At 45.8% G+C, this 26452-nt stretch overlaps 1 protein-coding gene across 1 annotated transcript in view; it reads left to right on the top strand.

The window, feature by feature from the left end:
* The window catches only part of LETM1 (leucine zipper and EF-hand containing transmembrane protein 1), a 132683-nt gene that overhangs the window by 24978 nt on the left and 81253 nt on the right, over positions 1–26452 (top strand). The window contains exons 5-13 of the mRNA XM_044275610.1: positions 1143–1280; positions 7424–7627; positions 7728–7847; positions 9630–9761; positions 11336–11491; positions 13062–13202; positions 14352–14486; positions 20630–20817; positions 23570–23708. Of these exons, the coding sequence (XP_044131545.1) occupies positions 1143–1280; positions 7424–7627; positions 7728–7847; positions 9630–9761; positions 11336–11491; positions 13062–13202; positions 14352–14486; positions 20630–20817; positions 23570–23708 (1353 nt within the window). The remainder of the gene's footprint in view (positions 1–1142; positions 1281–7423; positions 7628–7727; positions 7848–9629; positions 9762–11335; positions 11492–13061; positions 13203–14351; positions 14487–20629; positions 20818–23569; positions 23709–26452) is intronic.

Genomic DNA, 26452 nt, shown 5'->3' with positions numbered 1-26452 from the left:
ATTAAGTGCTGGCGATGTGCGGTCCACAAAATGCGGAACACACATTGCCAGTGCCTGTGTTTTGTGGATCCGTAAAACGCACACTGATGTGTGAATGGACCCTTACTTGTAGGCAGGGCCGTGCAACCCCAAGTCAGCATCTCAAGTAATGGTTGTGAACGTGGTCACGCTACTACATGTGGCATGATGTGACTGCAACATGGAGAAAAATCCAAATCAGATGAATTTTGGCCTTAAAGGGGTTATGTGACGATTGATGTAAAAAATTTAAATCAGACACTATATAGGACCTGACAAACATTTTCCAACAAAGCTAGAACCAGCCCTGTACCTCCCATGGATCCAGAGATCTCCACATTCATTGCTCCAATTGTTCTGCTAGATTTATTTCAAACTGGCAGCTCAGGAGGCGTGTCCTGTCACATGACCTCAGCAGGACAGTTCGCACGCACTGTTTTGGTCATGTGACTTGTAGGCAGCTTAATGCTGCAAGGCTAAAGATGCCGTGTAGTCCCAGCCTAATGGTTCAGTGTTGTATGAGGTTGGTATTAAATTCACTACAGTACTAGAGGCAGCCAGTTGGCACAAGTAGCGTCGTTTCTGTGTCGCACCCCCCCTCTAAACTGCAGCATGATGCTTCCTTGTATTCTAGGCAACACCTATTCTGCCCCCCAATCTTCCATTTATATCAGAAAGTGCATTGCACAGTGAGTGGCACCTGCACAATGAATAAGAATTTTTATGCAAAAAATTGCATAATTATTATTCTGTCGTCAAGACTGGAGGATAAAGTCCTTAAGGAGGAGTCGGCTTCTTAAAGCACTCCGCTGTGCCAATAAGCTTTGACTGCACAGTATCGGGGGACATCTCAGAGACCAGGGGAATAAAAATGCACACCCATCAGTTTATTATTGCATAACGGGAACATCACAATTGTAAGAAAAGATGCCCCAGGTTTGTGGCATGCACATATTTACTAAAGCAGACGTGGCAGAAGAGCTTATGGCACCTATCTGTCTATCATTAGCCTCCAGACAGTTGGGTCTATTATTCATGGCAGTTTTCCCAGAATCAGATGTAGGATACAAGAGATTACAGGCTGTGCACCCTTTATAATATTTGTGCTCTTTGTTGTACTCCAGGACGAGCGGTTGAAGAAGGAGCTGAGGGTGAAGCTGGAGTTGGCCAAGTTCTTGCAGGACACGATTGAGGAGATGGCACTAAGGAATAAAGCAGCCAAAGGAGACGTCACCGCCGAATTCTCCATCTTTTTCCAAAAGGTATGACTTTTAGTAACAACTCGGGCTTCCGCTGCTTTCTTCCAAGGTTGGACTGCAATATATTTCACTAATAAGATGCTGCTCTATAAAGGGAACCTGTCACCGGGATTTTGGGTATAGAGCTGAGGACATGGGCTGCTAGATGGCCGCTAGCACATCCGCAATATCCAGCCCCCATAGCTCTATGTGCTTTTATTGTGTAAAAAAATCGATTTGATACATATGCAAATTAACCTGGGATGAGTCCTGTCCCTGACTCCTCACGTACAGGACTCATCTCAGGTTAATTTGCATATGGATCAAATCGTTTTTTTACACAAAAAAAGCACACAGAGCTATGGGGACTTGGTATTACGGATGTGCTAGCGGCCATCTAGCAACCCATGTCCTCAGCTCTATACACAAAATCCCGGTGACAGGTTCCCTTTAAAGTGACATGCTTTGCTATATTAGATCTATAGAGGTTTTTTCAGCTGCCAGTTGCAAGAAAAAGGTTCCCATTCAGTCACAGTTGGCAGAGCTCTTAGTTTCTTGGTGATGTAGTAAAACCTAAAGTACATTACAAATATAATTGTGGGCTTTCCTCATCATGAACTTAGATGCCCCATGGGCAAAGTATTTGTATTGGGAGTGCAAAACATATTTGGCAGAGGCAGTGTTTAGAAGGTTCTTAAAGGGGTATTCCCATCACAATGATCACTGTTAAATCTGTTAATGATTTAACAGTGATCATTTTTGTAAATACATTTTATTACCCAATTCCCACCCTTTTTGAGAAAAGAAGTCCCCTCTTACCGGATTGTTGTCTTTCGTCTCCCCTGGTTTACGGCCACCTCTCCTGTCGAACGCGCATGCCAGCTCTGTACTATACAGGCCAGGAATAAGTCACCATGGCGCATGCGCGGTGGTGTGTGCGCTCAGGACATGCCGCGGCCCGGCCGGGAGAAAAATTTCAGTCTTTTGCGCAAGCGCGGCCTGGCCGGAGACGTCAATCAAGCCCAGCCGAATCCAGGAAGTGAACCTTGCGCTGGACGCAGGCAAGTATGAAAACTGAAGATGGGAATACCCCTTTAAGCTCTGACCTAAGGTCTGTCAATTTGGTTGGATGGGAGGCAATTAAGGATGGTTTGCGGAGAAGTTCCAATTTATGTATCTTTACTAATAGAGCATCTACCCGCTCTTTCTTTCTTGAGTCTTGGCCTCTTATGAAGGCTATGTGAGCGTCCCAGAGCACATGGGGGAGTTTCTGGGAGGGAGTTCAATAGGAAATATTCATCTAGCAATTTTTGTACCTGCCTCTTCTGGGTATCGGTGGATATTAGTTGTTCGTTGAGCCGCCATTTAAAAGCTCTAGGGGCATGTTCTGGCGTGGAGATCTTCAAGAAGACAGGTGAGTGGTCTGATGGATGAATAGATCCTGGCACAATTGAAAATGTTCTTTTGAGATGAACAAATAGTCTAGCCTTTGGTAGGATCTATGTACATTGGAGAAGAAGGTGTAGTCGCGGCTGGATTAGCAATCTCCAGGTATCAACTAGGTGAATGTTGTTGAGGTTTCTGCGTATGATTTTGAGGGCTCTCTGTGACAGGGCCGATCTTTTGGAGGATGAGTCCAATTGAGGTTCTAAAGTAATATTAAAATCTCCTCCCAGGACGACCGCACCTTCACTAAAGGATTCTGTAATTGGGAAAAGAGACTTGAACCCAGCTAATTGATTTACATTAGGGGCATAGATATTAATAAACGTATATGTCTGATTGGCTAATTTGCCCTTCACTAGAATATATCTGCCCTCGGTATCTTGGATATGGTTACAATATTGGAAAGGTGTATCGTTGCTGAAGCCCACACTTACACCCCTGGAGGCTGATGAGTCTGATCCACAATGGAACCACATAGGGAACCTTGAGTAAGAAAGGTTCGGGTAATGGTTAAAGGGGTTCTGCACTTTGTTTTAACTCATGATCTATCCTCTGGATAGATCATCAGCTTCTGATCGGCGGGGGTCCGACACCCGGGACCCCCGCCGATCAGCTGTTTGAGAAGGCAGCGGCGCTTCAGCAGTGCCACGGCCTTCTCACTGTTTACCGCCGGCCCAGTGACGTCACGACTAGTATCAACTAGCGTGGGCGGGGCTAAGCTCCATTCAAGTGAACAGAACTTGGCCCCGCCCACACTAGTTGATACTAGTGGTGACGTCACTGGGCCAGCAGTAAACAATGAGAAGGCCTCGCCGCTGCCTTCTCAAACAGCATTTCAGCGGGGGTCGGACCCCCGCCGATCAGAAGCTGATGATCTATCCAGAGGATAGATCATCAGTTAAAACAAAAGTGCAGAACCCCTTTAAGTCACAGAAAGAGGATATCTGGATTCTGCGACCTTCGTGCGCGAAGGATAGGCCAAAAGGGAAGGACCATCTAGATAATTTTGTGTGACCTTAGTCAGTCAGTCAAGGGTTTGAGGGCTCTTCTTTTCCTCAGCGTGGATTGTGCTAGGTCTTAAAAGACCTACATTTCGTGACCATCCCACACAATAGTATTAGTGTCCCTTGCTCTTGACAGAATAGCCTCTTTCACTGGGAAACTCAGAAACGTACAAATTTACATCCCTTGGTGGCTCAGATGGAGGCGGTTTTGGGCGAAGGGCTCTATGTGCCCTCTCTAGGATGTTTTCATGGGCAGAGTCTGGGCCCAAAAGTTGCAAACATATTTGAGCAATCGTGTTAGGGATGTCGCCTGCACCTGCTGTCTCTGGGATTCCGTGGAATTGCAGATTATTGTGTATCCCCCGATTTTCTTGGTCTTCAGTTGCGTGATACATAGTATTTATGTTGGTCTGAAACTCTTGTAGGCGCTGTGATACTGCAGCCTGGTGTTGGAGGATTAGAGTTTGGGAGTCCTCTAAACATTCAACTCTTGTTCCTATCTGACGAACATCCTGCTTTATGGCTGCCAGATCCGCGCTCAGTGGTTCCAACGCAGAGGTTAGAGAGGATGAGCGGGATATAGGGAGGTTATCTGATTCAACCTTACCTCCGCCAGCTGCTCCCAAATCTTCCGGCTGTCTCTGGCTAGCCGCTCGTGGAGTTGCCGGTGCCATCTTGCAATCTCTGGAGGCGTAAGTAGCAGCGGCTTTCTTTTATGAATTTCTCCATGTCTCCGCCACTTGCCCCAGGCTTCGGGTGGCCGGTATGTTCCCCAGTCTTGGAATTTTCAGATTTTGACCATAGTTGATTGTTATTGCGGTGATACCAGGTTGAAAGGGTGCTCTAGTACACGGAGCTGTTGTTTCAGGTGGCCATCTCCGTCCGGCGCCAGCTCTGCTCCCCTAAAGTACATTACAAAGTATGTTTAAGATAAGGGTCCCGTGTCCCCACCTCGGGGTCACCTCACCGTTCAGGGGCAGAGATGACTGTAATGGTTTGTGATCAGTTAATGGGTTGATAATATGAAGAAAGGTTCCTGTATCCCTCCATCCCTAGTCATAAATTAGGCTTCCAGGGCCTTATCCCGACATCACAGGTAGGTGAAAATACAATTTCTCCAAAGAAGGTCTGTTTATCAATAGTTAAGTGTAAAAATAAGAAAATAAAGAAAAAATAAACAATAAACTAAAAACATGTTAGTCCTGTCTCTCTTATTCCCTATTGTTTGCCGTCTACTCGTCTAAAAGAGTAGTCTGGAAGGCTAATCCATGGCTGATGAGCGAATGCTCCTTTTGAGGCATAGCCCTAAACCCAGCAGGTCATATGGATTACGACTATAAAGCAGGGTTTCCCTCTGGTTAGTAAACATATCCTCTATCTTCAGTTGTTTCTACAATCCTTAGCATGTGCTATCCACGGCTCCCATACTTGCAAATATCTTCCTCTAGCTTTATATGTCCATCTCACTAACTCCTCCATTCTACATATATCATCCATTTTCTCATACCACATCTTCAAGGACGGTGGTTCAGTGTCCCTCCATTTTATAGGTACTAATAGTTTGGCAGCCGCAATCATATGTGTGGGTAGGTTCATTCTGCTCGGTCTGAAGTCAGTCGAGGGTAGCCACAGTAGGACTAGTTCCGGCGAGAGTTTCAGATTTGTAGAGCAAATCTGATTAATCATCTTTTCAATAACTTCCCAGAACTTCTTCAGTTTCGGGCAGAACAACAAAATATGTGACAGATCCCAACAGAGATCATCGGATGTCAATCCCATTTTATACAATAACTCCGGTGTTCTATACCATCTCTAGTGAGGGTTTTCAGGGAATTTTCTTGGATCATAATGCATTTGGAGAATCCACAGGAGTGGGTCAGCACGTAACGCTTATCTCTATCATCAAGTACGCAATTCAACTCTTTCTCCCATGCTCCTACATAAGAGGGTATATTGTCATATCTAGCTTTCAGCAGGTGCGTGTAGATAAGCGAAATGCATTTCGGGGGGATTTTTCAGAAACAAAGTGTATGATTCTAGCCAAGTAGGGTCCGGAAGAGGAACAAACTTAGACTTTTTAAACTTGGTACACGTGACCTCAAAATCCCTCTCTTGCAAGAAATCCCACTTTGTAACATTTTCTCCGGTGAAGGAGGTATAATAATCCTTCCGGATGGGTGTTTTTGCCAGCTCACCTAGTACAACCCCCGGCAGGGACATCCAGATGGGAGTTAGTTCGATATTCGCCGTGTTAAGGATCTGCGGCAAAATTCTAAGGGGCACTAGGGGTGACGGTTTCCCCAGACCCATGTTAAGAGCCGTTGTTTTATTACATGCAATGATAGTACTTCTTTTGATATCACTGATCAGGGAGTCCTTATCTGTTTTTTTAAAAGGAAACCATAGCATGTAGTCAGCTGAATTTCCCATTAGCGCTAGCTCCATCTCCACATGTATGGGTGGGGGCGCAGGTCTCGTCAGGGCAATCCACCTTTCCAGATGTATGGCTAACATATATTGCTCTATGTCTGGGAGTGATATGCCTCCTTGTTTCTTCCTCCTAGTAAGCAAAGGGAAGTCTGGCTTTTTTGTTCGCCCAAGTTGACTGGCAAATACATTGGCAGGGATCTCAGGGTATATAACAGCTGAGGCAAGATGTAGGCCGTTGTCACATTTTTGCTCCCTAGCCAGGATAGGAACGGTAAAGAGCTCTTGATTAGGAAGGTTTCAGTCCTATTCAGCAGAAGGGGAAAGTTCAGTCTGAACAATAACTTAGGATCATTGGGAATTACTGAGGATGTGCGGGGGAGATGACAGTAACTGTCTGATTGGTAAGTGGGGCGATATGAAGGAACCTTTCCTGGGGAATCACTGAGGATGTGCAGAAGAGAGGGGAGATGACAGTAACCGACTGTGATTGGTAAGTGGGGTGATGATATGAAGAAAGGTTCTTGTATCTCCCCCTCCTTCCATGGGGAATCACTGAGGATTTGCAGGGCAGGGGGAAGATGACTGTAACTGGCTGTGATTGGCAAGTGGGGTGATGATGTGACGAAAAATCTTATATTTCCCCCATGGCAGGATTTCTGGAGTTTAGTGTATAGAGCAGGGATGCCCAACCTGCGCCCCTCCAGCTGTTGGAAAACTACAACTCCCAGCATGCCCTCATAACTGTAGGCTGTCTGGGCATGATGGGAGTTGTGGTTTTGCAAGAGCTGGAGGGCAGTAGGTTGGGCATTCCTAGTGTAGAGCAACTGAATGATTAGTAAAAGGGGTGATAACATGAAGAAGAGTTGCTGTATTACCTGCCCCTATACCAAGCTTCGTTAGGGGTTCCCCAAGAGTGAAATTACTTTTAAGGGGTTAGGAGTCCTTGATGTAAGAACATATGACAACCTGGGTAAAAGATGACACTTTCCAGTCCACTCCCAGTTGCAGGGTGAGTATAGCCAAGGTCACAGAGAACTGTGGGAGATAAGCGCTGTTTACTGCGGCCTCCTTCGCTCTCCACAACGTCCTTTTGGCCTCAAGATTATAAATGATTTCTTGAGAACCAGAAACTGACCGAAGGTTCAGCCTCCTGAGGCAACACATTGCATAACCGCATCCCATTAACCATTCACTGTGTAAAGATTATTTTTTTCTTTAACCCCTTCTTGTAGTGGTTGGCAGCCCTGAGAGCCCACGTTGTAATGAAGTGTCTCGCTTTACTTCCAGATCCGGAGCACTGGCGAGAGGCCCAGTAATGAAGAGATTGTACGCTTCTCCAAGCTGTTTGAAGATGAGCTGACCCTCGATAACCTGACCAGGCCTCAGCTGGTGGCTCTGTGTAAACTCCTGGAGCTGCAGTCTATCGGGACGAATAACTTCCTGCGCTTCCAGCTGACCATGAAGCTGAGGTCTATTAAGGCGGACGACAAGGTAAACTGTGTCCACCAGATGGTTCCTCTCGGTTGTCTGTCAGTCCCTTCGCTATAAAATGGCCGCTGTTAACGTTGCTTTGCGTTCTTTCCGGTGACAGCTGATTGCCGAAGAAGGTGTGGACATTCTGAATGTAAAGGAACTGCAGGCAGCGTGCCGAGCCAGAGGAATGAGAGCGCTAGGTGTCACCGAGGAACGGTTACGAGAGCAGCTGAAACAGGTCAGAGAGCGCCGGTAAACATCTCACCAACATGCGTGATCTGCAACCTGCCAGAGATGGCTTTAGAGCAAAGAATTCTCCTGTTTCTTCTTTTCCAGATTCTTGTTTATAGGGGGCAGTATTGTCAACCACGTATGTAAACCAAAACTTTGTTCAGAATAGTTGTCACTACCTTCACCTTCTCTTCTTGGCAGCCTGATTGCTGGTTTTTTTTTCCACCCAACTATGTTGGAGGCTGTCCTTAAAGGAGTACTCCAGCATGAGCTGTCCACTAGAGTGGTGATACATCCAGATCACTTAGACTCCTGCTTATTTCCAGAACAGGAGACCTCTGCTCCACCCAACTGTGAAGTTTAAATGGAGCAGTGGTCCAGTCTATGGGGCACATTTACCAAGCCTGCTATGCCTGGTTTTTATCGCGTTAAAAAGTTGCAAACCTTGGTGTAAGCCCCCTTGCACAAAACTTTGAGAGTTTTTTGAGGGTGTTCTACTCGGCACATGCCTCCTTTTTGAAATACACTGTCCAGATTGCTGTGTTCTGCTGACATAATGGAGAGGACTCCAGGGCGCATGCACAGCAGTCCCAACAATGTACTTCAGCACCGGAGGGGGCATCTGGACCCCTTATCTGTAGCACTACTCATTTAGTACTTAGTTCCCTTTAACGGGGTTGTCCAGTGTGCCCTATGCCACTAAATGGCATAAAATAGAAGTGATCCTGTGCTCGCCTGTTTCTCTCCTGCTGTTCTCCGCACTACAGCGCTGCTGTTCTTCCCATTGTTTGTATAGAAGGCTGCAGCAGTGACCCCTGTATCATGTGTTAGAATTTCATCTTGGAGGTTCTTTGCTCTGACACATGAGCGTTGTATACATTTCTATGCATGTCTGATCATATAATGTATATACAGTATGTAGTAAACTCTTAGGGAGGGCGTTTTAGCCTCTGCGCTGGTTTTGGATACAGCGACATTACGTAGAGGCTCTGGCCTAAAACAGGCGTAGAAAATGATGAATGAGACGGGCCCGTCACGTCCCCTGCCCACGCCACACCTGGCGTGAACGGGGAAAAGTCGATTTGCCCCACAATCTGTGCCAGAAATACGCCTAATATAGTCATATGTTTGATCGTAAATGACCCCCTTATGGCTGTATTCCAAGATTTTACTATTGATGCCCTATCTTCAGGGTAGGACATCAATATCTGACCAGTGGCACATGCATGGCCTGCTCTCCATTCATTTCCATGGGACTGAATGGAAAGCGCACCACGCCAGCGCGGCCACTGCTCCTTCACCTCTAAGAGACTTCCGGAAATAGCCAAGCCAGCTCTTGGTTATTTTTCAAAATGGAGGGTGGCCATACATGCGTGGCTGCCATCTGTTCACTTTGGGGGGGGGGTTCTCGTTCTAGACATAGGAGCAGGTCTCAATAGTGGGACTTGCTCCTATCTGACACTGGTGGCATATCTTAGCAATGTGCCACCAATGTCTGAGGTGAGATAAGACCACCAGTATAAATGTTCCAGGTGGGTTGCCATCCAGCTTTCCCAGACTCCTGAATGGTAAATCTATATGATGATACGTCTTACAGCTCCATCCATCTAGGCCAATCTGCAATTCAGGAAGTTAAGAAACCTGGACGACAAACCCTGACCACGTTTGGTAGTCACCCTGTTGGACCTTGGAGAGAACTTCTTAAATTTGTTCTAATCTGTTATCGTATGGAGGGAATGTAAGGTTGTACATAACTAATGGACATGTCCTTCTGCCTTTTCTGTTCCAGTGGCTGGATCTGCACTTGAATCAGGAAATTCCCACATCACTGCTGCTATTGTCCCGAGCTTTGTATCTCCCTGACACACTGTCACCAGCTGATCAGCTCAAAACAACCCTCCAGACTTTACCCGAAAGCGTGGTATGTACACCAGCCTCCCAGCTCAGCAGATGTGTATTCCTGCTGTGAATGAAGTCACGGCGCACACGTTCAGCAGCGTCATTTAAAGGATACATCTACCTGGTGCCAAAAGTCCTACCTTTAAAAGAAAAATGTGTACATACATACATTGAAAGTCAATGGAGGACGGATCAGTTTTCTATTGTGTCAGTGAAAACGGATCCGTCCCCATTGACTTACATTGTGTGCCAGTGGCTCAGTTTCATCAGACTGCTCTCGCCAAGCAGCGTTTTGGTGTCTATCTCCAAAGCGGAATGGAGACTGAACGGATGCATTCTGAGCGGATCCTTTTCCATTCAGAATGCATTAGAACGCAAACTGATCCGTTTTGGACCGCTTGTAAGAGCCCTGAACGGATCTCGCGAACGGAAACCAAAACGCCAGTGTGAAAGTGGACTAAAACAGTGCTTTGTAGTGGGGAAGCCTGTCAGTATTTCATGCTGCCAGTAATTAGGGCAGGGATGTCAAACTCGTGGCCCTCCAGCTGTTGCAAAACTACAACTCCCATCATGCATGGGCATACTACAGCTACCAGGGAATGATGGGAGTTGTAGTTTTGCAACATCTGGAGGGCCATGAGTTTGACATCCATGGGTTAGGGCATAGTGAATATGACAGGTCCCTTTTAAAGGGGTTATCCAAGTGTTTAAAGGGGTTTTCCTATTATTTTTATTTATTATTATTATTTTTTAACTAATGACCTATCCTCAGGATAGGTAGTCAGTATCTGATCAGTGGGCGTTCGACACCCAGGACAACCACCAGTCAGCTGTGTGATAAGGGAGTAGCGCCGCGGGCTTCTCTCTGCTTTTCCTAGGCCGAGTGACACTACGTTTATTGGTCACGTGGCCTGGGAGCAGCTCAGCCCCATAGAAGTAAATGGGGCTGAGCTGTGATACCAAGCAATATAAAATATACAGCGCTGTGCTTGATGAGCTGCGAGAAGGCCGCCGCTCACACAGGAGTGCCGCTGCCTTCTCAAACAGCTGATTGGTGGGGGATCCCTGGTGTCGGGCCCCTACCAATCAGATACTGATGACCTATTCAGAGGATAGGTCATCAGTCTAAAAATCCTGTAAAACCCTTTTAATACCGATGACCTATCCTCAGTATATGATCGGTGGAAGTCTAACCTCCGGCTAGAGGTGGCTTAGAGTGGCTGTGCTTGGTATTGCAAGTCAGTCCCATACACTTGAGTAGGAGCTGCTTTGCAGTACCCCAACACAGCCCCTAAACATATTAACGTCATAAATAGGGGGCGCTCTCTCACTAAGCATCTCCGAGTGGATCAGTGGCGGTTGCAGTATTACATGGACAACCATTGGTTGCAATGCAGAGGTTTCTATCCTCTGGTTCTCCACTTTCAGAAGCTGGGCTTGCAGGGACCAATTGCTTCAAGAAGGAACCATTGATTTCACTGGCCTTTTATTTGGCATCTTGCATTTGATTTACAGTAGCAGCAATCTGAGTGGGTTCTATAACTCTACAAACCTTGGAGAATTGCTGGAGATCTAACCTTGTCCTCTGTTTTCCAGGCTAAAGAAGCCCAGGTGAAAGTGGCCGCAGTGGAGGGTGAAAAGGTGGACAACAAGACCAAGCTGGAAGCCACGCTTCAGGAGGAGGAGGCAATCAAGAAAGAGAAGGAGATGAAGAGGTTGGCTGAGGTTGCCAAGGAAAGCTTACAGACTAAGGTAAAGCTGTTTCCTGCTTTATTGGATTGAGAAAATCTTTGAGGTCCGCAAACCCTCTAGAATGCCAGTGATTTATGTGCCTTCCCGCTATGGGTGCATGTGATTCGCTAGAAATGGAGCTTGCGTATTTGAAAATTCAGCTGCTCTGATTCCATTAGGCTCTAACTCTGGAGGACTTGACACGTCTGTGCATTGCACAGACAACGCATAGTTTCATTAGAACTGTGTAATGCTACATATCCCCTGTGGAGGCGCTGCAGGAGAATAATTCTTGCTACCAGGCCTCTTCAAGAGATTACAATTGATCGCTGGGGAACACAAAAATGGGCCACCTTGTCGTCAGCTTATTTTCAGGAGCCCTTTCTAGGATTGCAGAGAAAGGACCTTTAAAAAAGGCTGTAGAGATAGGTCATAGGGATTGTCCCAAGATTTAAACTTACCATCTATTTACAGGATAGTGGATAAGTGCCTGATCAGTTGGGGTCCAACCACTAGGAAGCCCATGGGTCATGAGAATGGGTGTCCTGTGGACAAGTATAAGCTTTTAATCATAGCACAATCCCTTTAATGTGGTTCTCCAGTTCAACAAAAAAAATATATATATCACATTAGCTGGGGGAGAAACAGAAGACTTGTTGACCTCCTCTTTCAGCTGCAGATCTGTAGATTCCACGCTCCTCTTCTGTCCATGATGGCAGCACCACTTCTCAGACTATCTTGTTCACACTACATTGGTAGTCCAAGACCCTTCCTGCTTATCCAGCCCTGCTCTTGGTATGGCTACCATGGTTGACGTGAGCAATGCTAGCCAAGTGTCTGGGACTATCAAATGCATCGTATGCATTAGGGTACTTTGAGACAGCGGTGCGGCCATCTTGGAGGAGCCTTAGAATATATGGATCTGCAACTAAAAAGATGGGAAGGAGGACACAAGGTCAGGGTGCTGTTCGTTCCCCAGTTAGGCTACTTTCACACTAGCGTTCGGGGCTCCGCCTGTGAGTTCCGTTTGAAGGCTCTTACAAGCGGCCCCGAACGCATCTGTACGGCCCCAATGCATTCTGAGTGGATGCGGATCCGCTCAGAATGCATCAGTCTGGCACCGTTTGGCCTCCGCTCAGCAGGTGGACACCCAAACGCTGCTTGCAGCGTTCGGGTGTCCGCCTGGCTGTGCGGAGGCAAACGGATCCGTCCAGACTTACAATGTAAGTCAGAGGGGACGGATCCGTTTGAAGTTGACACAATATGGCTCAATTTCAAACGGATCCGTCCCCTATTGACTTTCAATGTAAAGTCTGGACAGATCCGTCTGAGTAACTTTCACACTTAGAATTTTTTCTAAAATATAATGCAGACGGATCCCATCGTCTGCATTATAGGAGCGGATCCGTCTGTGCAGACACCAGACGGATCTGCTCTGAACGCAAGTGTGAAAGTAGCCTTAGTGTGAACTTTTTATTTTTTTCCTTGAACCAGAGGGTGGCTTGAAGTGATTTTATTAAGGTGTAGAGGAGGAGGTCAGGGGTCCACCACACAGGCATTGCTCATGGAGACGCTCATTATACTTCATTAGGTGGAGGCAGCTCCGGAACCAGAACCCGTTTCTGCTGAAGTGAAGAGCAGTGCGGCAGCGAGACCAGAAGTGGCTCCAGCACAGGCAGCTGATCAAGCAGAGGTTCTGATAGACACCGCGCCAGTCCTGGAGGGTATCAAGGTTTGTGTCCTTCTCCATAATGCCGTGTTTTATGTCCTCTTACATTTACATTTATATCTTACATACTTCCTCATACATATTCCCCACAAACTTAAAGAACTCTACATCCTTTCAGTGAATGATAACATTCTTAGTACATAGTTTCATAGCCTGCTCTCAGTTATCCACTTGGTTCTAGATGTGAATGGTGTTCTCGTGGCAGCAAGCAGATATCTTGAATATGGTGAGGAATGTATATTAGAAAGTTTCAGAAGTTTTTGTTCAGTGTGGGATAAAAAAAAAAAAAAAAAAAGCACATGCAAAGCTCCCTATAGTGGGAATCGGCCATTAGAAATAGATCAAAAAGGTGCAATGTGCGCTCACCAGAGAAAGGTGAGTGAAACGGGCACCACTATGATTACAGCGTGCAGTCTCAGGGTGTCCTCCGGCCACTGCTCCCTCCTGGATGGGATAACTGCAGTGGTCCCAGTGCGCTATCCAAACCATTAAGTAGCAAAACAGTAATGTGTGGTGCTCCCAGGCCGTCCCACATTCCTGTTTTTTCTACTTACTGGTTTGTGATCAGTGGGTAAGGGTGTCGTATGCCAGCATCAGACAGTGGACCCCCTTGCACACACTGCGTTTGCTGCCGTCAGTTGCAGATATGAGTTAGAGAAAATGTCACTTTAAAATGTATTTTATGTACAAGTTGTAAATGAGAGATTATTGGTATAAACCAGGGATGCCTAACCTGCAACCCCCCCAGTAGTTGCAAAACTAAAACTCTCAGCATGCCTGGACAGCCTACTGATATCAGGGCATGCTGGGAGTTGTAGTTTTGCAACAGCTGGAGGGTCGCAGGTGGGGTATCCCTTGTATAAAATATTCATTAGTTGATGTACGGGGTGATAATTGTGCCTTGTGCATTATGCCTCGATGCTTCTGCCGGTTTACATATGTTCCTGCCTGACCCAATCCTATCCTGCATTTAAAAGGGGGCGTTCTGTAAATCTGATGGACGGCGTCCCCTGCTTCTGCTCCCTTGCCGATGCTGCATATGAGCAGATGTCTCACTGATCCTTGGTCTCTTTGATCAGTTTGTGCCATTGCAATTCTAAATATAATTGTGACTGAGAACGGGACGGATCTGAAACTGTCTCTGACCTTCAGGGCGAGGAAATAACCAAGGAGGAAATTGACATTCTAAGTGACGCTTGCACGAAGCTGAAGGAGCAGAAGAAATTGCTGACGAAGGAGAAGGAGGAGTTGTCTGAACTGAAGGATGACGTGCAAGAATACAGTGAGGTAAGAAGCGGAGGGGGAATGACCTCGCCAGCCCTTCGTGTACCACAACGTCACCACTGCAGTTAAGAGCTGGCGTAGGTTTTGGTTACAATTTACAGCAGTTTTTGGCATTGATTACATTAAATTTGGTGGGTTTGCGGCAGGGCTGTGGAGTCGGTAGATAAATGCTCCGACTCCGACTCCTCAGTTTTTTGTACTTCCGACTCCGACTCCCCGACTCCGACTCCTATGTATTTAATATGCGAATGTATTTTATACATTCCTTGAAGGAAAGAAAGAAGTTCTTCTAAGCTCTTATAGCAGAGAGGTAGTTGGGCAGAAGCTGCTGCCTTCTCCTTTGTGTGCTGATCTTCTGCTGAAGACCGGGCAGTGGGAGGATCCAAGAAGGGACATTTATTTTAAAACATGATTTCCCTAGAAGAATCCCATAGTCATGTTTAAAGTTTAAGATAACATTCTGAGTTTACACGTTTTATAGCCTTAGCTGAATGACAGCAGTTTTTCCAATGGTTTACAGCAGGGATGTCAAACTCGTGGCCCTCCAGCTGTTGCAAAACTACAACTCCCATCATGCCTGGGCATACTACAGCTATCAGGGAATGATGGGAGTTGTAGTTTTGCAACATCTGGAGGGCCATGAGTTTGACATCCATGGTTCACAGCTTCAGTCTTGAACTATTGACCCTCCATTCCCTTCACTTATACAAGTGTCTCTAGTCCTGCAAAACACATATTTACTTAATCCCTTATCAGTGAGAGGCTAGGTAAACCATGGGCATTGTGTTCCCTGTAACATCAGAACACAACACAATGGAAAGTATATGTATTGCCACTCCTAATTGTGCATTGCGTACCATATAGTGAAGCATATGAAAAGCATGCTTCTTCACATCATTGAACGCGTTTGTTTTGCGGTTACGTGAGGCACTGCATGCATTGGCCTTTATTCTTACAGTAGAGAAGTCATTAATTATAACTGTTTATGAATTCGGACATTTAAACTTGCTTTTTTATTTTTTTATTCCAATTTAAATTTAGTAGGAGTCGGAGTCGGTTCATTTTTTGCCGACTCCGACTCCAGGTACCCAAAATTGACTCCGACTCCGACTCCTCGACTCCGACTCCACAGCCCTGGTTTGCGGGAGGCGGATTCCCCTCCAGCTAAGCCCTGCACACCATGCACAGTTGTGATGAGCCTGGAGTGTAAAAGAAAAAAAAAAAAGTGTAAAAAGTCAAAAATTTCTGAATTTTGTGTGCGCAAAAAATTGCCACCAGCAGGCTGACGTCGATCTGTAAAAAAAAAATAATAAAAAAAAATCATGAAATAAATAAAACCTGCCATTCCTATACAAAGCCCAGCCCTTGATATACTGTGACTGGAAGCTCGGTTACATTTTCATTTGTTCGGGATGAGGGAAAATTGATAAGCGTTAGGTAACAGATTTGGAGGGTGGGGGGTGGTCAGTAGTGCTGTCCCATCAGTTTCTTTAGTGAGTGGAGAAGACAGGATCGCCTCCACCACTCCTGGAGAAGGCCGTGTCTTTAACCACCTCCGGACCGCCTAACGCAGATGTACGGTCCGGAGGTGGCAGCTCTGCGCAGAGTCACGCATATATGCATCATCTCGCGAGAGCCGGGATTTCCTGTGAACGCGCGCACACAGGCGCGGAAGGTAAGCGAGTGGATCTCCAGCCTGCCAGCGGCGATCGCTCGCTGGCAGGCTGGAGATGTGATTTTTTTTAACCCCTAACAGGTATATTAGACACTGTTTTGATAACAGCATCTAATATACCTGCTACCTGGTCCTCTGGTGGTCCCTTTTGTTTGGATCGACCACCAGAGGACACAGGCAGCTCAGTAAAGTAGCACCAAACACCACTTCACTACACCCCCCCCCCCCTGTCACTTATTAACCCTTTATGAACCACTGATCACCCCATATAGACTCCCTGATCACCCCCCTGTCATTGATCACCCCCCTGTAAGGCTCCATTCAGAGGTCCGTATGATTTTTACGGATCCACGGATACATGGATCGGATCCGCAAAACACATGCGGACGTCTGAATGGAGCCTTACAGGGGGGTGATCAATGACAGGGAAGTGATCAGGAAGTCTATATGCGTGATCACCCCCCTGTCATTGATCACCCCCCTGTAAGGCTCCATTCAGACGTCCGCATGTGTTTTGCGGATCCGATCCGTGGATCCGTAAAAATCATACGGGCCTCTGAATGGAGCCTTACAGGGGGGTGATCAATGACAGAGGGGTGATCACCCATATAGACTCCCTGATCACCTCCATCATTGATCACCCCCCTGTAAGGCTCCATTCAGACGTCCGTATGATTTTTACGGATCCACTGATACATGGATCGGATCCGCAAAACACATGCGGACGTCTGAATGGAGCCTTACAGGGGGGTGATCAATGACAGGGGGGTGATCACGCATATAGACTTCCTGATCACTTCCCTGTCATTGATCACCCCCCTGTAAGGCTCCATTCAGACGTCCGTATGATTTTTACGGATCCATTGATACATGGATCGGATCCGCAAAACACATGCGGACGTCTGAATGGAGCCTTACAGGGGGGTGATCAATGACAAGGGGGTGATCACGCATATAGACTTCCTGATCACTTCCCTGTCATTGATCACCCCCCTGTAAGGCTCCATTCAGACGTCCGTATGATTTTTACGGATCCACTGATACATGGATCGGATCCGCAAAACACATGCGGACGTCTGAATGGAGCCTTACAGGGGAGTGATCAATGACAAGGGGGTGATCACGCATATAGACTTCCTGATCACTTCCCTGTCATTGATCACCCCCCTGTAAGGCTCCATTCAGACGTCCGTATGATTTTTACGGATCCATTGATACATGGATCGGATCCGCAAAACACATGCGGACGTCTGAATGGAGCCTTACAGGGGGGTGATCAATGACAGAGGGGTGATCACCCATATAGACTCCCTGATCACCTCCGTCATTGATCACCCCCCTGTAAGGCTCCATTCAGACGTCCGTATGATTTTTACGGATCCACTGATACATGGATCGGATCCGCAAAACACATGCGGACGTCTGAATGGAGCCTTACAGGGGGGTGATCAATGACAAGGGGGTGATCACGCATATAGACTTCCTGATCACTTCCCTGTCATTGATCACCCCCCTGTAAGGCTCCATTCAGACGTCCGTATGATTTTTACGGATCCACTGATACATGGATCGGATCCGCAAAACACATGCGGACGTCTGAATAGAGCCTTACAGGGGGGTGATCAATGACAGGGGGGTGATCAGGGAGTCTATATGGGGTGATCACCCCCCTGTCATTGATTACCCCCCTGTCATTGATCACCCCCCTGTAAGGCTCCATTCAGACGTCCGTATGATTTTTTACGGATCCACGGATACATGGATCGGATCCGCAAAACGCATACGGACGTCTGAATGGAGCCTTACAGGGGGGTGATCAATGACAAGGGGGTGATCACGCATATAGACTTCCTGATTACTTCCCTGTCATTGATCACCCCCCTGTAAGGCTCCATTCAGACGTCCGTATGATTTTTACGGCTCCACTGATACATGGATCGTATCCGCAAAACACATGCGGACGTCTGAATGGAGCCTTACAGGGGGGTGATCAATGACAAGGGGGTGATCACGCATATAGACTTCCTGATCACTTCCCTGTCATTGATCACCCCCCTGTAAGGCTCCATTCAGACGTCCGTATAATTTTTACGGATCCACTGATACATGGATCGGATCCGCAAAACACATGCGGACGTCTGAATGGAGCATGACAGGGGGGTGATCAATGACAAGGGGGTGATCACGCATATAGACTTCCTGATCACTTCCCTGTCATTGATCACCCCCCTGTCATTGATCACCCCCTTGTAAGGCTCCATTCAGACGTCCGTATGCGCTTTGCGGATCCGATCCATGTATCCGTGGATCCGTAAAAAATCATACGGACGTCTGAATGGAGCATGACAGGGGGGTGATCAATGACAGGGGGGTGATCAATGACAGGGGGGTGATCAATGACAGGGGGGTGATCAATGACAGGGGGGTGATCAATGACAGGGGGGTGATCAATGACAGGGGGGTGATCAATGACAGGGGGGTGATCAATAACAGGGGTGTGATCAGGAAGTCTATATGTGTGATCACCCCCTTGTCATTGATCACCCCCTGTAAGGCTCCATTCAGACGTCCGTATGCGTTTTGCAGATCCGATCCATGTATCCGTGGATCCGTAAAAAATCATACGGACGTCTGAATGGAGCCTTACAGGGGGGTGATCAATGACAGGGGGGTGATCACCCCATATAGACTCCCTGATCACCCCCCTGTCATTGATCACCCCCTGTAAGGCTCCATTCAGACATTTTTTTGGGCACAAGTTAGCGGAAATTTTTTGTTTGTTTTTGTTTTTTCTTACTAAGTCTCATATTCCACTAACTTGTGTCAAAAAATAAAATCTCACACGAACTCACCATACCCCTCACGGAATCCAAATGCGTAAAAAAAATTTGACATTTATATTCCAGACTTCTTCTCACGCTTTAGGGCCCCTAAAATGCCAGGGCAGTATAAATACCCCACATGTGACCCCATTTCGGAAAGAAGACACCCCAAGGTATTCCGTGAGGGGCATATTGAGTCCATGAAAGATTGAAATTTTTGTCCCAAGTTAGCGGAAAGGGAGACTTTGTGAGAAAATACAAAAAAAATCAATTTCCGCTAATTTGTGCCAAAAAAATAAAAAATTCTAGGAACTCGCCATGCCCCTCACGGAATACCTTGGGGTGTCTTCTTTCCAAAATGGGGTCACTTGTGGCCTGGCATGTTAGGGGCCCGAAAGCGTGAGAAGAAGTCTGGGATCCAAATGTCTAAAAATGCCCTCCTAAAAGGAATTTGGGCCGCTTTGCGCATCTAGGCTGCAAAAAAGTGTCACACATGTGGTATCGCCGTACTCAGGAGAAGTTGGGGAATGTGTTTTGGGGTGTTATTTTACATATACCCATGCTGGGTGAGATAAATATCTTGGTCAAATGCCAACTTTGTATAAAAAAATGGGAAAAGTTGTCTTTTGCCAAGATATTTCTCTCACCCACCATGGGTATATGTAAAATGACACCCCAAAACACATTCCCCAACTTCTCCTGAGTACGGCGATACCAGATGTGTGACACTTTATTGCAGCCTAGGTGGGCAAAGGGGCACACATTCCAAAGAGCACCTTTCGGATTTCGCAGGCCATTTTTTACACATTTTGATTGCAAAGTACTTTTCACACATATGGGCCCCTAAAATGCCAGGGCAGTATAACTACGCCACAAGTGACCCCATTTTGGAAAGAAGACACCCCAAGGTATTCTGTGAGGGGCATGGTGAGTTCCTAGAATTTTTTTATTTTTTGTCGCAAGTTAGTGGAATATGAGACTTTGTAAGGAAAAAAAAATAAATCATCATTTTCCGCTAACTTGTGACAAAAAATAAAAAGTTCTATGAACTCACTATGCCCATCAGCGAATACCTTAGGATGTCTACTTTCCAAAATGGGGTAATTTGTGGGGGTTTTCTACTGTCTGGGCATTGTAGAAACTCAGGAAACATGACAGGTGCTCAGAAAGTCAGAGCTGCTTCAAAAAGCGGAAATTCACATTTTTGTACCATAGTTTGTAAACGCTATAACTTTTACCCAAACCATTTTTTTTTTGCCCAAACATTTTTTTTTATCAAAGACATGTAGAACAATACATTTAGCGAAAAATTTATATATGGATGTCATTTTTTTTGCAAAATTTTACAGCTGAAAGTGAAAAATGTCATTTTTTGGCAAAAAAATCGTTAAATTTCGATTAATAACAAAAAAGTAAAAATGTCAGCAGCAATGAAATACCACCAAATGAAAGCTCTATTAGTGAGAAGAAAAGGAGGTAAAATTCATTTGGGTGGTAAGTTGCATGACCGAGCAATAAACAGTGAAAGTAGTGTAGTGCAGAAGTGTAAAAAGTGGCCTGTTCATTAAAGGGGGTTTTAGCTAGGGGGGCTGAAGTGGTTAAAGAGCGCCTGGAGCCAGACTACATAGTTAATTGTATGCATTTTGCAGGATCTGGAGGAGATGAAGAAGGAACTTTCAAAGTCTGGACAGGAGATGGTGGTGGAGGAGTCAAAGGCGAGCAAGAGGCTGACAAAGAGGGTGAACCATATGATCAGTTCAATTGATAAAATCATATCGGAGCTGGACAACGAGGACAAGGTGTTGGATGCAGGAAGTGGTACATCTCCACCTGTTGGGTAAATGCATTTTTTTAGGTTTTTTTTTATTTTTATTTTTGCAGACCACAGCATCTGATCTCAGCGGGTTTATTTCTTTAGACCTGTGCTTAGCTTGCTTCTTTTGCTGCGATAGCCTAGAATGAAAGTATATTCCGCGTGTCATCCGCTGCGTGAATGACAGCCAAGCCCTGCTCCGGACAGCAGAGACACGGAGCAGTAACATGATTGATAATGCTCCGTGCCTCTCTGTGACCTTTTTACTACAAAATCACGGTGACAACTTTATCTCACTGTGATTGTGTAGTAAAAAGGTCACAGAGAGGCACGGAGCATTATCAATCATGTTACTGCTCCGTGTCTCTGCTGTCCGGAGCGCGGCTTGGCTCTCATTTACGCAGCGGATTCCACGCACGGCATCCGCTCATGTGAAACAGCCCTTAGGGTAAATGCACATGACCAAGATTGCGTGCGGATTTGCAGGGGGAAAATCTTCACCGTAGGTCATGTACATTGTATTCTATGAGAATTTGAAATTCTCATGCACACGATACTGATATATATTTTTTTTTTCCGTGCAGATTTTAAAATCCGCAGTATATCAATTGATTTTATTTTTCCTGATCGTATTTTCTCCAGTCACTTTCCCTGCAAACACCTGCGGATTTCAGTGCGTATTGCACATAAATTCTGAACGTGTGCATTTACCCTAAGGCCTCTTTCACACGGGCGTTGCGGGAAAATGTGCGGGTGCGTTGCGGGAACACCCGCGATTTTTCTGCGCGAGTGCAAAACATTGTAATGCGTTTTGCACTCGCGTGAGAAAAATCGCGCATGTTTGGTACCCATCGGTGTTCTGTAGATTGTATTATTTTCCCTTATACCATGGTTATAATGAATACAGAATGCATAGTACAATAGCGCTGGAGTGGTTAAAAATAATAATAATAATTTAACACACCTTAGTCCACTTGATCACGAAGCCAGCATCTCTCCTTCTGTCTTGATCTTAGCTTTGTGTAGCAACAGGACCTGTGGTGACGTCACTCCGGTCATCACATGATCCATCACCATGTGACGTCACCAAAGGTCCTTGTTGCTACACAAAGCTAAGATCAAGAAAGAAGGAGATGCCGACTACGCGAGCAAGTGGATTAAGGTGAATTAAATTATATATATATATATATATTTTTTTTAACCCCTCCAGCCCTATTGTACTAAGCATTCTGTATTCAGAATGCTATTATTTTCCCTTATAACCATGTTGTAAGGGAAAATAATGATGATCGGGTCTCCATCCCGATCGTCTCCTAGCAACCGTGCGTGAAAATCGCACCGCATCCGCACTTGCTTGCGGATGCTTGCGATTTTCACGCAACCCTATTCCTTTCTATGGGGCCTGCGTTACGTGAAAAACGCAGAATATAGAGCATGCTGCGATTTTCACACAACGCACAAGTGATGCGTGAAAATCACCGCTCATGTGAACAGCCCCATAGAAATGAATGGGTCGGTATTCAGTGCGGGTGCAATGCGTTCAACTCACGTATCACATCCGCGCGGAAAACTTGCCTGTGTGAAAGGGGCCTTTTTCAGTCTAATAACCACACCGTGACAAAATAAAGAAAAGACAAGCTAGTAGCACTGTAAATATACAGATAAGGCTCTGTATGCAGTTCCCCTGCCATTTCCTTGTCTTTGGGGGGGCCTCTTGAGAACTCGCAGAACTCACAGGGCAGGTTCTACTGGTTTCTGCCGAGGTTGTTCACTTTGCCGCGGACCTATTTACGACTTGGCTCCATTGAATGGAGCTAAACCGGCAAGCAGACACCTGCGGCATCTGTCTGCACACAATGCTAGGAAGGGACTTGTCCCTTTTTGGACCAGTCGTAGTGTAGTCCCTGAAATTCTGGTGCCGTAAACCGCCATATGAATGGGCCCTAAGAGTATGTTCACACACTGTTGATTTCACAGATTTAGGCCTCATGCACACGACCGTTGTTCGGGTCCGCATCCGAGCCGCAGTTTTTTGCGGCTCGGATGCGGACCCATTCACTTCAATTGGGCCACATTCACGTTCCGTGGCCCCGCAAAAAAAAAAACAACATGTCCTATTCTGGTCCGTTTTGCGGACAAGAATAGGCATGTCTACAATGGGCTGCCTGTTTCATTCCGCAAATTTGCGGAAGGCACACGGGCGGCTTCCGTTTTTTTGCGGGTTTGTGGACCGCAAAAAAACGGAACGGTCGTGTGCATGAGGCCTTACTGGCAAAGTATTTGGAGGCCGACGCCACTTTTGAACCTAAGTTAGTATCATAACTTTGTGAATACCTTTGATTGTATTACTACTGCCCCCTGCTGCTACCATGTGTGTACTGCACTTAATATCAGTAAATTTTACATAGAAACTGCATGTTTGTGCTGAGGTGGGAATCTCCTCTGTATGATGTCCCAGCCCTGCTGAACCATGCGTCTTTAGTGCATTCAGTTTTACCCTGGCAGGAGAATGATTCTTGTGTCTGTCCTGTTTTATCCTCCTGTTTGCACCTCGTGCTTTGTGTCCCACTTCATGTCCACTGCTTGATTTTGTGCGTTTTGCTTCGTTGCAATCATCCAGTTACTTTCAGATCTTTTGTGAGCAGCAATCATCAGAGGTCCCTGGCGTAATTGCCGCCCCCTGCTTCCCTCTCCCCCCCACTGTTTTGCTTGCTCTTTTTCTCTTATTTTAATGGCTTTAACTGTTTGCTGTACACAGATTGTATTTCGCCTTTAGGGAGAATATCGTCAGCATTAACGAGCTCATCAACATCATGAGGCACATCCAGAAGATCCCAGAGCAGAAGCTGCTGAGAATAGCCGAGGCTCTGGATGAGAACAGGGACGGAAAGATCGATCTGGATGACGTGGCTAAGGTAAGTTGTGAGCCCCTTATGTTTATAATCTAGGGGTGGTCCGAGATTAGGAAAAAGTGGGGCACAGGCAGGGATGTTTAGTCTCCCCCTGCTCCAGCGCGGCCATTTCTGTCCTTCCCGCCTGTCTTTGTTTACAGGGCTGCAGCCAATCGCTGGCTTCCGCAGTGTACCTTTGGGAGCAGTGATTGGCTGCAGCAGAAACGTGATGTCAGGGCTGCAGCCCTGTAAGCAGACTGGCGGGAGGACCAAAGCAGCATCTTATGAGTAGTGGCTGTTAGAACAGGTAAGTAGTGCTTATTCTGTTATTTTATGCCATTGGCTGCCTGTGCCTCTTGTTTTCCTAATCCTGAACAACCCATTTAAGGGAACGTTTAATGTATTTTGAACCTCCTTAAAGAGGACCTTTCGCCTCTCCTGACATGACTGTACATTCTGACTTTCCACATGAAACAACAGTTTTGGAGCATTTTATCTTTTGAGAACTGTGTTTTGCTGGTCCTCTGTTATTCCACCGGGAAATAGTTGAATAAATTGAGAATTGGGTGTTACCATGTGTTTCATTTGTCAGTATCCCTGACCTATTGGCTTTTTTCCAATTAAAGTAAAAATAATAAAAGTATATCAATAAAATGGTTCTATTAAAAAAAAAAAAACAACGCACATACAGCTACACGGGTGGAAAAATAAAATAGTTATAGCTATTTGAACGCTGCAACAAAAATAATCCCAAAAAGTAAAAAAAAAAAAAAAAAAGGCTTTAAAACTATACATTTGGTATTGCTGTAGACATACTGACCCAGATATACATGTTATTAATGCCGCGCAGTGATAGGTGGCAGTATTACAGTCTCTCTTCATCCCCCCCCCCTCCATCCCCAAAAAGTTAATATATGAATCAATAAGATACAATGGTGACTTACATCTACATCCAGGGGGGGGGGTGGGTGTACATGTGCCGTCTCCCGTCTGTCTTCCTACTTGCAGCATCAAGCAGGAAGGGAGATGGCATGTGCACACTGGGCGCGCCTTCCCTTCATACAGCTGATCAGCAGGTATCGGACCCCCGTCGATCTGATATTGATGACCTATCCTGAGGATAGGTCATCAATATTAAAAGCCCGGACACCCCCTTTAATGGAAAAATAAAAAAGTTGATTTCTTCACTGGATCCCAGATGAAACTTGTACAACCCTAGCTACCAGACCCTCTTTGGTAAATAATTTAGTAGAGGTGCTCCATGGTGTAGAATATTGGGTATCACAACTAAAGTTTAAATTGGTGTACTCAGCTGATATACTTGTGAAAAGAACAGGCGCAACAGGGGAATCAACTGAAACACGTGGCTGCTCTACCCTCGCAGGGAACCAGGATAAAATCACAGGGAGCAATTGGGAAACCAGGAGTTGTCAGCCACTGCCACCAAGAAAATACAGTTTAAAAGTTTTAGTAAAAATCCCGACCGCTTCATGTATGTCCCTGATTTGGACCAAACTGGAAAGATGTAGTATGTTTTTTTTTTTTTTTAAATCAGATGTTTCTTTATTATCAATTTTCATTCATTTTTTACAACAATCACATGACCTTTTTGTAGACCACTGTCATATACAATATCAGTCATAAAAGATATATATGATATACACATAAGACATATATCTGTAAAGACAGAGAACGAGTCCACATAAAGACACAGATATCAAAGCCATCTCCAATGTGATTACAGATATTCTCCATAAACAAATAAACCCATAACCCCACCCCCCTCCCAAACCCCTATAAGAGCAGGACACATTTATAACAACCCATCTTAATCATCATTCCTGGGGAGTCGGCACCACAATACCCATTAGTAAACCATCCTCCAGTATCATCTTCCAACCACCAATATGTCTATAGAACATCACCATCCAGCATCCATCTCTTCATACAGCCACATTTCAATTCCAGACTAGACCAATCACCAACAGGCTTCTGCACCTACCCCACACACCTACTACCATCTGTAGCCTCTCCCCTTCCAAACTCACTGCAGTATCATATGTATCCTCCATCTTCACTGCACTCACCTCATCATATAAAACTCCTTGTGAGCGCTAATCAGGAGCTACAGCACCCAGAGTTATCGATCCAGCTGCCCCAAATCGCTTCAAACTTAGACAGACACTTCCTTTTTTGATACACTCCCCTTTCTAAGCGAATCACCACATTTAATCGAGCAACATACTCTGATATATCAGGGGGTATGGACTGAATCCATTTTGCTGCCAGTGTTTCCTAGCCTGGTATAACATCCTCCCTATTCCAGTAATAATAACAGATTGTAATTATTTTCTGGTAACAAGCCTAGCACACACAGTTTGGATCCAACTTAAGATTAGCACTATACACCTTGTTCACTAGTTGTAGTACCGCCGTCCAGTAGGATGTCAGTGATGAGCACGACCACAGCATGTGCAATAGATCAGCCTCAGCACTGCCACACTTCGGACAGGCTGGGCTATCCCTATACCCTATTTATGTAAAACATTGGGGTCCTGTACACCCTATGTATTAAATACAGGTGAGATAGACGTGCTGCCTCACTAAGGGATAAAGTAGGGGTAAGTTCCACTACCTCCATCCACTGCTCATCCGTAAGTACACCTAGATCTCTTTCCCACTGGCGCCTACTTGTTAGTGGATAACCCTTAAGAAAATCTTCCAATAGGGCTTGATATACCATAGAGATTGCTCCCTTTACTGATCCA

This window comes from Bufo gargarizans, chromosome 1 (genome assembly GCF_014858855.1).
Source record: "Bufo gargarizans isolate SCDJY-AF-19 chromosome 1, ASM1485885v1, whole genome shotgun sequence".
Classification (NCBI taxonomy): Eukaryota; Metazoa; Chordata; class Amphibia; order Anura; family Bufonidae; genus Bufo; species Bufo gargarizans.
The sequence above is the reverse complement of the archived record's forward strand: the minus strand, read 5'-3'. Positions and strand labels throughout refer to the sequence as shown.